This window comes from Parasteatoda tepidariorum, chromosome X1, assembly GCF_043381705.1.
Source record: "Parasteatoda tepidariorum isolate YZ-2023 chromosome X1, CAS_Ptep_4.0, whole genome shotgun sequence".
Taxonomy (NCBI): domain Eukaryota; kingdom Metazoa; phylum Arthropoda; class Arachnida; order Araneae; family Theridiidae; genus Parasteatoda; species Parasteatoda tepidariorum.
The window spans coordinates 10,071,734-10,087,316 of record NC_092214.1 but is presented as its reverse complement, the minus strand read 5'-3'; the positions used below and the strand labels follow the sequence as shown (position 1 = coordinate 10,087,316).

At 32.4% G+C, this 15,583-nt stretch overlaps 1 protein-coding gene across 6 annotated transcripts in view; it reads right to left on the bottom strand.

Moving 5' to 3' along the window:
* LOC107455839 (MFS-type transporter SLC18B1) overlaps positions 1-14,685 on the bottom strand; it is a 54,968-nt gene extending 40,283 nt beyond the window's left edge. The window contains exons 1-4 of one of the 6 annotated variants that reach the window (XM_016073552.3): positions 14,348-14,685; positions 7,311-7,499; positions 2,571-2,666; positions 520-593 (exon numbers count right to left, since the gene is read on the bottom strand). In XM_016073552.3, the coding sequence (XP_015929038.1) occupies positions 520-593; positions 2,571-2,666; positions 7,311-7,496 (356 nt within the window). In that variant the 5' untranslated portion in view covers positions 7,497-7,499; positions 14,348-14,685. Of the gene's footprint in view, positions 1-519; positions 594-2,570; positions 2,667-7,310; positions 7,500-11,056; positions 11,197-14,127 lie in introns of those variants that run through there. The other 5 variants (XM_016073553.3, XM_016073551.3, XM_043044665.2 and 2 more) reach the window with 5 other exon arrangements.
* Positions 14,686-15,583: the final 898 nt, after the last annotated feature.

Below are 15,583 nucleotides of genomic sequence, written 5' to 3'. Positions count from 1 at the left end.
TATATATATATATATATCAATTAATCAACTTTGAGCAGCGATGACTCAGGGGATAGAGCGTTCGCCTTCCAATGAGGTTCAAAATTACAAGGCTACGAAGTTGAACATTAGTAGTCATAAACCCGAAATTGGGTAGGCTGTTCAACGAGGGATAAAATAGAATAAAATAAAGACTCTTCAATAGCTTAGTGGAATAACAAAGGCGAAATATGCATCTGTTATTCATGATGAAGATGGTGCATAAAAATTCTGAAAAAGTTCACGAATGATATGCTAGTCCATATACAACTTTTGGGAGGTGGTGCTTTTCAGTTATCGAAAACTTTTTATTTCGCTCCACCCTACATTCTCTTCCCTCAAAAAGATTTTGTCGACTCATGAAAAAATATATGTCTTTTCTCTTGTTCCATTAACTCTTATTCTAATTTAGAATTTTAAGTAATTATGTATTTAAATTTAAACTTTTACGTTAAAAGTTTAATATTGTGCATTTTTTTAGTAGAATGTAATGATACTCACCCAAAAAGAATGCTCGTTATTCCTAATACAAAGAATCCAGTATTTAAAATAAATTTTGGAGTAAGGGGTCCAACCTAAAGCAATATCAAAAAATGAACAGTGCGCAAAAAAAAAAATAATAAACACCCTGAGTAACTTTTGATCTAATGATCGGATTTTCACATTCACGTTTTTCACATTCACTGAAAAACGTTTTTAAACGAAATGGCATGTTTGAGGTCACCCACCTGAACCCTTAGGAATGAGGCAAATCCTATTATTAGATCTAAAGTCATTCATGATGTTTCATTTACTTATTTATTTATTTTATTTTATTATTTACTTTAGGTTTTTTGTATATTTTGTATAGACGATACCCAATGTAGTGTTTGTTTTTGACATATTTACAATAGATGTGGAACAATTACTAAAGTATACCTAAAATTTTCAACTTTTTACATTACTGTGGCCAAAAAGTTTAAAACAATTTATTATTTATACACTCATACTCAAAAGTTAAGGAACACATTCTAACCCATGAAATTATGTAACAAATCAAGTGAAACTTTTTATGGAAATATATGAAAGTATGGCAAAAATAATGATAACAAAAAGGAAAAGTGTAGGTACCTCCCTGAAAGACCAGTGGGGACAGCCCACTTTCAAGAGGGTTCTCTTCATTTATGAACGCGTAAAGAATCAAAGTTCAGAGTCAGAAAAGAGAGTCCACTGAGAAGGTTCACGTCAGTCTCTGGAGAGCTGGGATAAGTTTTTAGAGAGAATAATTTCATTTTTGTAGATGAAAAACAAGTTATCGAAGCTGAATATATTTAGAGGATACAGAGGCCAGATCTTGTCTGAGAAGCTCTTAAAAGAGTTAGCCACCATTCACTCAGACACCTCCAAGGGATAAAAACGGGTATTAATTAAAGAATCGAATTTATTCACCCTTATATTTCATGTATTAAAATAAACAGCTTGAGAAGTCATTAGAAGAGCTGCATGCAAAATAAACACTCCACAAGTGCGATTTCACAACATTAGATCTGGACCAAATTGTTTTAATGCTTGTGCTTTAGTTATTATAATTTTAGGCACGTTCGGGTGTAGCTGCATACAAAATTTCATTAGATTTTGTTCATTAATTCTTGAGTTAACCTCAAAATTGTGTTGATTTCTGACCTTCTGACATGAGGGTTAACAATTTTCCAACAGATGGTGATGTAAGTCACTTCAATCGCTTTTTATTTCCGTCTCGTTTTTGATGTGCAAAATAATTCGTCCTTCGTTTAAGACATGTAATTGTGGCTACGTCAAAGATATCTTAATGTAGTTTTCATCCGTTCAAAGATTTCTAAAAAATAGGACGGAATTTCTAATTGTTTTTCCTTGATTAATAGGTTTACTACTTGTTGAGCCATCTAACGAAAAGAAATAATTAAAAAAGGGAACTCTTGGAAGCCGCATTTATGCCTATCACATAAGAATTATATTTTTAACGTTTACCGAATAATTAGTGACACCCTGTATGTCGTTACTATACAACGTCAATGAGTTTTTAAGTCAAGACACTGCATGAAATGCGTGTTTACGTAAACGGACAGCAAAAAAAAACGAGCCTTTTCAGTTTTCGAAACAAATTTAACAACTAAAGAGAAATTACGTGCTTACTTTTCCTAACTCATTTAAACACTGAGCATAATCATTACGCGGAAAAAGTCTCGAACTTCCGAGTTGGGATGAATGAATGTATTACAGATGTAACTTTTCATGCAATGTCTTCGTATTCAGAACTGTAAATGATAAAGTGAGTTTTTAAACTCTAAATTCCTACAACTTACATTTACTACTTCAATTATAAATGACAAGATCGAAAAGGATCAAAACAGTGTCTTTGATTTATAAGCCCCTCTTAAATATGTGTTTATTTCAGAATTATTGTAATTTTTAAGAAATCTAAGCTGAAATGCTTTTATTGAAATTGCACAAACATTATTGAAAATGGAGATCTAAACAATAAAAAAGCTATTAGAGTATCAAGATTTAGACAATTATTCATAATTTTCTATTACCAATTTTCCTATCAAAGGAGCAGTAAGAACAATTGTAATATGATAAACTCCGAATATCAAACCATATTCAGCTGCTGTTGCTCCCTTTTTCTCTGCCTAAAATAAAAATAAATATTAGTTAGCAAAGACTAATGCAATCTGTCGCGAAATTTCCATCTCTCTCTCTCTCTACCATTTTTCAAGCTAAACACACTGAAATTTTTCATGTGGATACCACATTTCAATGAAAAAAAATAGGTTTTGCCATTTTGTCACTGAAACTGTGACACTGAGATCTGGATAATAGTTATAAACATCAATCTATATCTTATAATGCCTCTTTCAAAACATTTTCTCTAAAATTATGCCATGTAGGAATAAATACCTTACACCATGGGGTATAGTTAAAAGAGCATCAAAAAATATTCAGCAAAATTATTTTATAATCACCTTATGTAACACTTTACCCAAATTTTATTCTACTTCAGTTCAACATTATTTACAATTTTATTAGTACAGAAGTAGTCTTAAATAATTAATTCAGTTACAAAAGACTGTTTTGGTATATCTATTTAATGTGGGCAACTTTGGTGACACTGTTCACATCCTAATGGTAAACCAGTTCCATTATCAAGTTAAATACCATGTTTCTACAATTTTCCATCTGGGTATTTTTTTCTGATCTATTACAATTTGATTTGAGTTTGGGACCACTCCTTTCGATGTGGAAGTGGTGAACTACTTCTCGACAAGAATTATCAAGAATGGATTACATAGAGAATGTCGTTATATTTGTCGACTCCATCTCGGCAATCCAGGCTGTTGATTTTTTAGACTCTCTCGGAATTAAAAGTTGCAAAGAGAATTTTGGGCTACTTTTGTCCTTAAAAAAGAATATTGTGTTACAGTGGGTTCCTTCTCACTGTAATATCTACGGAAACGAGATGGCAGATCTTCTTGTTTAAAAGGAACTGCTATTTTACAGAGCTCCCAGAAGAGAAATTCCTTACGCTTCTATAAATAGAATAATTAAAAACACGAGATAATTAAGAGTCATGAAAATAATTTAAATGAAAAAATTGGTGGTCTGGAGGGATATTCTGAATGAAATCACCCGAGACGGTTGTTGCCTTCAGGTTGGAAACCGGACACGACTACCTTGCCGCTCACCTCCATAGATTTAAGATCTTTCCCGATACAAACTGTGTCTTGAGTGGGAGGACTCCCCAATGAATGCTGAACATCTGGGTGTTTGTCCTGCAGTTACTGGCAACATCTATGGAATGCTAGGGAACAGTTGCAAGCACTACTGATTTTCTGTTTATGTTTAGATTTCTATTGTTGATATTCTATTTAATATATTTCTTTCTTCTAATTGTTTTGGTATTTCGAATATTTTGTCGTTTTTCCTTATGGGTCTGTGTGGAGTGTTTTTACACTCAAGCGAATGATATATATCAAGTGCTGCTGTTAGAAATAAAATAAAAAAATAAATATTTAAAAAAAATTTCCATTTCAGCAGCAGTGATGTATACCTGAAGTGTTGGTATTGGTGGCATATAAACGCTAGAAGAACAAATTTTAAATACCTTCAATGCCAACTTGGGAAGAATGAAGTTTATGTAGCACCAATGCCAACAACACCGTAAGTACACATCACTGCTTTTTTTAAAAGTCATTGGTACTACATAACAAAACTGGTTTACCGTTAAGATGGGAATTTATGGGTGCACGCATCATACATTTGTAGCATATACCAGAAAATTGAGGAATGCAAATCTTTCCGTACATCACCGATCTTCGCATTTTCAGTAATTAACAGTAACTTAACAGTCCTTTAAAATTGGATTAGGTCAGCCATGTAGTTATTTTAAATATAATAAATTATCTGAATTAAAACTTATCGAATACTTGTAAATAAACAATCCTTTGACACTGGTTAAATCATTCATACTCCCCCTGTAATTATTTTCAATATAACAATTTACAATTAATTATTTGAATTAAAATTATAAATAGAACTATTTCTAATTTTCTAAACGAAGTGAACTCAGACCCTTTTTCCTCATATTAATTTAAGAAAAAGTATGTGAATACCCTAGGGCTGTTTATAAAATTAAATTATTCTTTTAGAATATCTGAGTTTGGTTTTATTTTTTGAAATGTATTTTTGTTACCTGATTTTACCTCCTAAAATTTTTAGTATTTTTGAAACTTTTTAAAATCTACTGAAAAAAATGTAAATATACTAAGAGTCTTAAAAATAAAAAGTGGTAATTAATTACTACAAAATAAATTTCAGTAAAATATAAGGCAAAAAGAAATTTTTTTTGGTTACTTAATAGATACAGAACTCTTCTCCATAGGAAGACACCAAAAGGATCTCGCCATAAGAAGTTGAAAATAAATAGACATTGATGAATAATATTGATTTGGGACATAAAGAATCCACAATCTCTTTCCTTTTTTATGAACTGCGAAAACCGAAATTAATGAATTTGTTCCCCTAATGAATTTCCGGACAATGTAATATATTTATGTACTTGTCAATGATAATTAACTATAAAAATCATTAGTCTTTGAATAATAACGAACAATGGCCTTATCAGTCTAGGGAACATCAAGTACACTGTAAAAAATGGATACTTAGATTTTACTTTTGACGAAACCTTTTCCTGGTATATGTTCTGAGCGAATATTTTGTCAAAGTGACGAAATAACTATCTTCATTTCTTCAAGAAACGAAATTCGAGAAAAGTAAAGAAATATATCGTCATTCTACTTTTGTCAAATTAAGAATTTCTCTCGCAGATTTTTATTCTATTCATTAGGAAATATAACCATGAAAAAACATATAATATAGATCTCAATTAATACTAGAACACAAGTAGAGATAAAATTTTTTTCCAGTGCCCACCCCTATTATTGACATTCGGGAATCAGAAGGGTAGATGTGCTGACCTTTCAGGGGCACCCTATTAGTTGACCCAAATTTTTAGAGTACAAGGAGAGAAGGATCCGTGACTCTGACCGGGATTCGAACACAGAACCAGGAGATCAGCTCACTGATCACTATACATCCAATCGGAGCCTAATGTTGAAAAACAAGCAAAAAATAATAAAATCTCCCCTAATGCACTGCAATGAGGTTCCCAATTCACGAAACAGAGTTCGCGTTTTGTCACAAATCACTTGATTTCGTAACGAAATAATTCTTAAAATTAGCATAATATTGCTTAAAGATTGGTGAATCGTCAAAAGTTTTATTTCTTAGTGTGTAAAGGAATACGGAGCAATGACATTTAACCATAAAAATCTTGAGATAAATAAACATGAGTGAAGGAAACACCTGGGAAATATATACCGGGCAATGAAAATTTGCCATAATAAACATTATTGTTGGGATAATATGAGGCAATGACTCTTTAAAAACACCTGTGTAGGGAATACCGGGGAGTATATAAAAAATTCAATAGTGCACACATTTACCAGAAGACATAGTCGTTATTGGTAAAACCGGTTATTATTACTTATGACTGGATAATAACCAAGAAGAAATATGTTGACCATTGCCCGGTATTTCCCACACTGAAATTTTTTTAAAGGTTAAGAGCTATTAACTGGTGCACACTTTCTCGATATTCACAACTTTTTTCTTAATATATCCTAATTGGAAATTATAATATTAAATAAATATTAAAATATTAAATGAATTAACATTAAATCGGATATTTCAAATATTCAAAGCGATAATGTGAATATCGATAAAAAGTCAGAGAATAAAATAATTTAATATGATTTTAACACTCCACCACGTTTCTTTTTTTCTAGTCACACAAATCGTATTCTAATTTATACAAACAAAATTTGATTCAACTTGAAAGAAAAAAATACTTCTGCAAGTGATGAATATAAACCACAACCAGCAGAAATGAAGAAAAAAACAGAATTGACAAAATATAAGAATACAATTTAAGGAGGTTATTACTTAAACATAAATGTTTTTGAGAGGGGAATTTACAAAAAACTATAGATTGACAATTTATATTTAATTTTATAAATGTCGTTGAACAGCCGACCCTATTTTTAGAGTTTACGACTACAAATGTTCAACTCCTCAGCCTTGTAATTTTGAACCCAATCCAGAAGACAAGGGTAACAACATGACAAGGGCAAAGTAACATGTTGAAGGTTATGAACTTTTCAATAATGCTAATAATAAAGCTCTGCATTACTCCATCAACACTAATTCGAACTCAATATTTCCTGATTGATAATAATAAATTCTTCTTTGTTAATAATACATATGACTCATACTGTTAAAAAAATAAAAAGGTTAATGTGAATGCATCGTTTGACAGGTTGATCATTTATAAACGTCGTTGAACAGCCGATCCAATTTTTTGGTTTACGACAACTAATGTTCAACTCCGTAGCCTTGTCATTTTGAACACAATCCAGAAGACAAAGGAACTCCTGGATCAACGATTGGGAGAAATTTACTGGAACAAACCCTCATTTGCGTTACACGGAGAGGACAGCCACGAAAATCTCTCAAGGTTAGCCTTACGGCAAGGAGACTCTAACCCGTGATCCGTCTACCCCTGAGAATGTTTTTCGTCAGCACTGTGGTCGGTGCTAGCCGGAATTCGTCTCTACTAGTCATCGCAGGGAACCCGCTTCACCTCATTGGAAGACGAACCTCCCCTGAGCCATCGCAGCTCTGACAACTTATATTGGCGTTATTAAAATGGCACTTACCTCTGCTGGAAAGAATGGAGCTTGCAATGAAGCAAGAGATCCAGCACAGAACTCTCCAATAGCCAGAGCAAGAAGAGATACTTTTTGAGTTGAGTTATATTTTCTCTTTTTATCACTTTTAGAATCAGAAACAGCACCATAATTAGGCATTTCTTCTGACTTTTTGGAATCTTTAGGATCGTTCATCTTCTAAATGAAAAAAAAAAATATCCTTGCATGTGTAAAAGAGCCATCTTCGAGTATCAAATCTTCTCATATACCAAGTTATCAGACGCACTATAAAATTCTATGTAAAATCTTAATTTTCAGGTGATACTATACAGCTTTATTGTTTTGACGCGACTGAAACCGGTTTGCACTTGTTTACGATCGTGTATCAATTGGTTCAATTAAACGATAGATAATATAAATTCAACGATTGGATAAACTAGACGATATATTATACAAATATAGAATATTTATTATATCAGATATTATATTGGTATATTATAATAATTTGACCAAATTATTAGACGCACTGTCGTCTTTTAATAATTCCATGTTTTGCACGAGTTTATATGCAATACTTTTATATTTAAACAAACATGTAATGGGTTTTAATTCAAGAGATTTTTAATATGCTTTCTATTTGTATTTATTTTTAACGTATTGTATTACAATGTTAACCAATGCAATGTACAATACAATTTGTATTACAATGTTATACAAACGTAATCAAGTGTAAACCAGTTTCAGCCGCGTAAAAACAATAAAGCTGTATAGTATCACCTGTTAATTAAGATTTTACATAAAATCTTATAGTGCGTCTAATAATTTGGCCAGGGATTGTATTTATAAAGTTCTGCATTCAGATACACGAACTTAACCGTAATCAAAAACTTTAGAATCCTCGTAAAAAAATGAAGAGAAAAAAGCAAAGGGGTGTCACAAAACAGTAAACTGTAGAATAAAAAAGGGTGTGATGAAAAAACTTACTTGGTGAAGTTTAGAGGTGTGTTTAATAATCAGTTTTTATGTGCACACAAGAAAAAATTTATTTTAAGGGTGGTCATTACGGATCACCTGGCATATTATGTTTCTAAAGTTATTTATTATTATTATTATTAGTTTGTAATTCTTTTGAAAAAACAATTTTTGAAACCTTTGGTGTCTTCAGAGTGTCCAAAAAATATGGAAATTATTCAATATCTCCAGAAATATGCAAAAAATTTAAATTTGGTGTTTAAAATATTTACATATACAGATGGCGCTGTAATAAGCAAAAATGAAAACTGGGTTATTTGTTTTTAAAAACTTTTACTTAAAACTGTTCTCATCAGTATCAAACCAAAAATGCCAAATACACTGTTAAAAATTCCGAGAAACGTAGCACCAAAAATTAGTATTCATTTGCTGGCTACCTGAAGTGGAGTTCAATTTCATTCTACTTTGGGTTTTTTACTGGCTTCAAATATCAGTTAAAGATAGCACCAAAAGTACACTATCTGGCCATTAATGACCGGACACCCCTCATTTCGGATACATGAGGTGCTAGTATCAAGTCAGTAGGGCGTAGGGCTGCCACGCACCCGAATCACAGCTTTAACCCTTCTAGGAAGGCTATCCACTAGGGGCTGGTACACGGCGGCAGGTATTGCCCGCCATTCCTCCTGTAGCATGGCGAAGAGTTGAGTGGTGGTTTTGGGGCGTTGTGGTCTGGCCCTCAACAGGCGCTCCAACTCATCCCAGAGATGCTCAATTGGATTGATGTCGGGACTTTGGGATGACTAGTCAAGCTCTTGCACCCCCATTTCATCAAACCAGTCAGTGATGGCATGTGCTTTATGAATGGCAGCGTTATCGTGTTGAAACACAAACGGGCCATTACCGAACTGTTGCCACAAAGTGGGAAGCGCCGAATTGTCCAAGATGTCTCCATTACCTTCTGCGTTCAGGGTTGCACGCACTAACACCAAGGGTCCAAGGCCAAACCATGAGAAACAGGACCACACCATAATTCCTCCAATGCCGAACTTCACAGTGGGGACAATGCACTCCGGTAGGTACCGTTCTCCGGGCATTCGCCAGGGGCACACCCGTCCATCAGAGTGCCACAACATGTAGCGTGACTCATCACTCCACATAACGCTTTTCCATTGCTCTACTGTCCACTGGCAACGTGCTCTGCACCACTGAAATCGGTGGCGGGCGTTTGATGGAGAGATGTTTGGCTTATGTGATGCTGCTCATCCATGGAATCCTTGTGCAATCAGCTCCCGACGAATGGTACGTGTACTGGCAACACTACAAGATGCAGCCCGGAAGTTGGTAGCGACAGTGTCCAACGACATTTGTCGGTTTGCTTTCACTACACGTCGAAGAGATCGTCGATCCCTGTTGGACATTATTTTGGGCTTGCCGGGTCGGGACTGCGGTTTTATCACTCCCTCTCGTTCCCATTTCAACACGACGTCACCAACTGTTGACCGTGGTATCTGAAACTTGTCGGAGATGGCACGTATGGAATGACCAAATCGGTGGGCGCCTATGATCATGCCCCTTTCCGCCTCATTCAGCTCTCGCCGTCCACTCAGTTTCACTGTTAACGCACGTATGGCCATCGCCTGCTTGCGAATGGTCTCTCCCTCACCACAGGTTCCGTATTTATTCCGCCAGGACGAGTCCACCTGCCGTTCAAGGGGTGTCCGGTCATTAATGGCTAGATAGTGTAGGTGTTTTGAAGAAACAAAACGCCAATTTTCATTCTTTCTTTTTTTTTCTTTTATAAAGGTATGTCTTTTATAAAAAAATTAAAAAAAGGTTGCACCAGCAATAAGTTATTTTATGACATACCTCTAGCCATTTTATACAGCCAACCAAATTTTAAAAGGATGCATAAAAGAAATTAACTTTAATTCAGGCAAATAAGCCATTTACCAAACTAAATAAGTAGAAACTTGAAACAATCTGCATTAGTTGTCCTGATACACTGACACCGAGTTGTAAAGAAAACATGGCGTCGTAAACAAATATCGTTTAGTTTACAATCACCGTCAAAGTTTAGTGTATTTTACCAAATTTTGGTCCAGTCAATTACACCATGAAAATAATTCTCAATCATACTTCACAATTTATGGAGTAACTGAAATAAAATGATATTTTATTTAACTAAACTTTGGGATAATGAGAAACTTTGCACCAAATACTGGTTTACAGTGTAAGATCATCAAGACTGTTTATTTTTGTAAAAAAAAGCTTTTAAATACTATAAAAGAGTTCTGTTTTGGATATCATATGAATTGAAATAATTTTTAACAGAAACATAATGCCAAAGAAAGGTATAACAGAGAACGTGAGTGACAGCTTTACTAATCTTTCTGTTAAATAACAGAATTTGTCTTTTATAGGAATATTATATTTTAAATTTGCAAAGAAATATGAAAATTTAAAAAAAAAAATTTATTTTGATTATTCCTAAACAAAAGAAAAGCATTTCCAATTCTGCTAAATTTTATTTTATTAGTTCAATATATAGTTAACTCTAATACTTGAGAAACTGCCTAAAAAAGATGGCGATCGAAAATTGTAAATCCACCTTACGTCCGAAAAAATAAATATATAGTATTTTAAACAATGCCGTTTAATTATTTTAGTATAATATTTTGAAAAATATGATGCAAGATTTTTTAAGCGTACAATTTTATGATCATAATGCAATAAATGCTGATAATAGTTATAAAAATATCATAAATAAATATGATTTTTACCTTCCTATGGAAGAAATAGTTGTCCTCATAGTCGTAACCTTAAATGAAATGATCATCTGACTTGACTGACGTAAATTTTACAACCTTTGTTTTATGTTCTAAGTCATGAAATAAGTTACAAACAAATCCGGAAATGAGAAGAAATTAAAAGAAATTGAAGAAGAAATAAATTTCTGCGGAAAGTTATATATACAGTCGGATCTCTATTTGTCGAAGTAGCCGATAAAAAGTTCCTTATACGGAAAATTTGTTAAATAGAAAATCATCATTTCAAATACTTAAACAACACAAAACAGGCTTTAAATTCACAAACACTAGACATAATTAAAAAAGCAATTGATACATCGTTATCTTGTAAAATATTATGTACTATTGTGTAATTTTATGTACTACTATATTGTTTCAAATGATTTTATCATATGAAGGTTTGGTGATTTCATCATCATTTCCGTCTTCATCTTTGTTTCCGCACAATTTATTGCTATATTGTTTTTATTTTTCGCACTGTCCAAAATATTTGATTCGGTTAATGTTTCTGTGGCTTCACAATCAATAAAAATAAAAAAATCATTAATCAGTACATCATCGTTCGTAGTTCTGAGGTAGGATTTGTAGGACTGTGATACATCAATAGTAAATAACCCAAAATATATTGAGTATTTAAAATTTAGCATCTTTTTTTTTTTCTTTAAAAATGAAAAAAAAAAATTTGTCGTGAACTTGATATTAATATAAAAAGTAAACTCAAAATATTAGTTATGAAAGTTTCAGAATCGATATTCTGCATTAAATGAAGTATATAAAAGAAATTTAAGTACTATTTATTATCTTTTTTACACATTTATTACTGAGTATACTGGAATAAATGTCCCTAATTTTTGCACAGCTTCATACTGATCAGTTTCATTTTTGTTTTGTTTTTAATGAATTTTTTTTAAATTCACTTTAAGATATGAATTTCTTTGTGACTCAACATGCAGTCTAAATTTATAAAGTCGAAATGAATATCATTCGAAAGCTTATTCAAAATATTAATATGAAAAAGTTGTGACCTTAGAAAATTTTCAAGAGAGTAAAAAAGTTTAAAACGAGTTAGAAATTGGTTTTTCGTACTCTAAAAAGAACCAGAAGCACTGGAAAACAATTTATAGAGGGGCAGTAAAAAAAACGGTTTGGACAGAGAACGTGATCAAAGCCTAGAGGAAGAATTAGGCGCAATCCATGTCTATCAGTTTGTGGTATTTCAAAAAAAGATGCATATGTCATTATCAACGAAGATTTACAGCTGAAACCATACAAAAAAAAACAACGGTCTTAGCAGCACACAAAAGCAAATTAGAGTTAAAATGAGCACGTCGACACAGGATATTTTCTTCTCGGGTGAAAAACTTTTTATCCAACTGCAGAGTCACAACCAACAAAACGATCATGTTTATGCAGCAAAACTTAAACCCAAAGATAAGTTGACAATAGAACAATACCAAAATGCATCAAAAGTGATGGCATTGGGTAGGATTTTCCGAAAAGGAAAGCTTTTTTTTGTTGATCAAGGAATTAAAATCAACGCCGATTACTATTTGTAACAAGTCAAGAATATATATAGGGGAAGAAGGTTAGCTTCCGTAGGCATAATGTAAACCAGTCCTACAAGGTTTTGGTGTGTTCCTTGTGTATAAAGGAAAAAAAAAACAATTTCTAGAGGCACAGCAGCTGAAGTTCTTGAAAGGGGTTTCCAACTCAATAGGGGTTGGAGAGAAAAAGAAAAGTTTTCTATTTTTATGTAATATTGGTCTGCTCTACATTTTGACACTATTGATAAGCGGTGCTGTACTGTTAATAAAGATATTCCTTTGCGAAATCATTTATATCATAAATGTTGATAAAATATGCTAACATATTTTGACAAAGAAAGAATAAAATGGCGTTGCAAAAGGTAGCGTACCCAAAGATACATGTAGAATTGCCCAACAACCGGTTCACACGTGACGCCTCCTGACAGTCACTTCACTTCTTATGCGCTGGATCTTAGTATTACATATGATGCTCTGTTAAATCTGAGTATGTTGCTCACCTTGTAAGTTGTTTTTCTGGTATAGCATACAGAGCTGACCAGTTCTCAGGGTTAGTTACTCATCCTAAAAGCTGGACTTCTTCTTTCCTCTATGTCCCTATTGTCTTGAAGAAGCACTTGATTGATTCTGATTTATTCGAAGAGCAAACAAGACTCAGAGTCTGCCCGCAAATCCCCGATCATCAGTACAGAACAGTAGTCTGCCTCTTTTGCCAGATTTAAATCCACTTGATAATTTTATGAAGGGGTATATGCTCTCTAAGATTAGAGTATAAAAGGATTGCGAGTCGAGAAATTCCAAGAACGGTTGATGCAGGTTCTAGAAGAAGCAGTGCGTGTCAACTGTAATAAGTTTCTCATCATAAATGAAAATGGGGAAAGTTTGAACTTTCATGTAATAACTTAATCGATTGTCATGCAGATAATTGATAAAAAAAATAATTTGGAATATTTTTTATTACTTAGACTGCTTTAGGGACATTTTATTTTAGTACACCCTGTAAATTAAATTAAATAAAAGTAACCAAACCAAATTTTCAGTATTTCATAAAAAATTTCTATTTTTTATGTCACGTGCAGGGTAAAAATTTATGCTTATTTTTTTCCTTATATAAAATCTCGCCTTATATAAAATAGGATTAGATATTTTTTAAAAACTTACCATGATTAAATACTATTAATATATAGACATATTTTGTAAATTGACATATATAATAGATATATTTTGTAAATTGAAAATATGTCTCCTAAAAGTAGATATGTAGTGACTACATTTCTGAAGCAGTTAGTAATCACTACATTTTTAAAAAATATAATTATGGTTATAGCCATTGAAATTAAGTATAATTGTAGTTAATTACAAAACACATGTAGTTTTTCTAACCATTTGCCTGAAGCTCAGTGAAATTCATGGGAAATAGCTACACTTAACAATATCACTGTCGACCAGTGCTATTATTAATTTTAAAAACAAAAAGATTTGTTGGAATAGATTAGTTACCTTCAATAAATAAAATACTTTTATTCATCTCGCATTATATACTTCGCTATGACACACTCACAAAGACTAATTTTTTTTTCTTTTTGCGTCAAAATATATTTTAAAATTATAAATATACTGAAAATAATTGCATAGATACTTTTGACACCACTATAAAAACTTAAGGATAAAATAAACGCACAAAAATCGATAACGATTACAGTTCAAAATTTTACCTTACCTGAAAAATTTAAGACAGAGGAACGTAAAAGAAAACTCGATAGACGATCACATTCTTCTTATTCTCTCAGCTGTACCAACAAGTTTGTAAAATAAAAATATTTATAGTCAATTATTTTATGTAAACAACTATCACCTTTCTTAGAGCATTCGTTTATCAACACTAAAATTAAAGCTAATTGTATAATACAAAAACAGAATTATCCTTTTTAATGCTTCTAAACGCGTGATGCTTGTTTGAAATATTGCAGCCAAAAATATTACCATGTAATATATTGCATAAATTTAAACAAAAACTACATTTAATAAAATAAGATTTTTACTTATCTGTCTATGTCGAAATGTTGTGGGGAAATGGTAGCATTTACAGATACAAAATGTAACTTTGTTGACCTATTAAAAACGATTTTTAAAATTTTCAAGCGATTTTTGAATTTTCAATAGGATAAACATTTGAGTTCTTTCTTATTCATTTCTGAACTTCTAATTATCAGGACGGGGGATTTTTTTTCTCTGATATCATTTAATGATTTTAGCTAAGGTGCAAACCAAATGACAAGACGCATTTGATTTCCGTCAACCACCTCCCAAGCCGCGGTGAGTTTGTGGGCGAGAACCAAGGCTCCTGGTTAGTTAAGGTAAATACGTACTTAATTTACATCACACTAGAGCTACACAATGGGCTATTGGCGACGGTCTGGGAGTTTATGGTTTCGAGATTTATTATTGCTAACTAGATAAATCTTAACTTGAACGGGTTGTTAATTTTGTCCTCTTAAAATGAAAGAAAACTTATTCATTGTTAAGTAAATATTTGCAGAGATGCCAACTTGCTTCGCTATGTAAAAAAATATTTTCTAGTTGCAACGAAGCTATTTTTAATTTAGTATTTTTCATTTTTAGTAATTTTTCCACCACCACACATCAAAAATTCAAAGTATCATAAGAAGGCATTTTTATTGCCTTCATATGATATATTCACTGTAAGTTTTACTTATTTAACTCACTACTAATATGTTAAAACTTTTGCAGAAAGTGGAGTAGTTGGCATCCCTGTATTTGTTTCATAAATTGTGTTCTTTGATATTCGCCAAAATATTTATTTTTTTAATGAATTAATATTCTTGATATTACTAGTACTAGACCGGATAACGAAACGCGGAAGTTTTGATGGAGGAAAGGGTACTAGCACCCGCTGCTGAAGAAATTCCATCCCAACCATTATTTCAAATAAAAT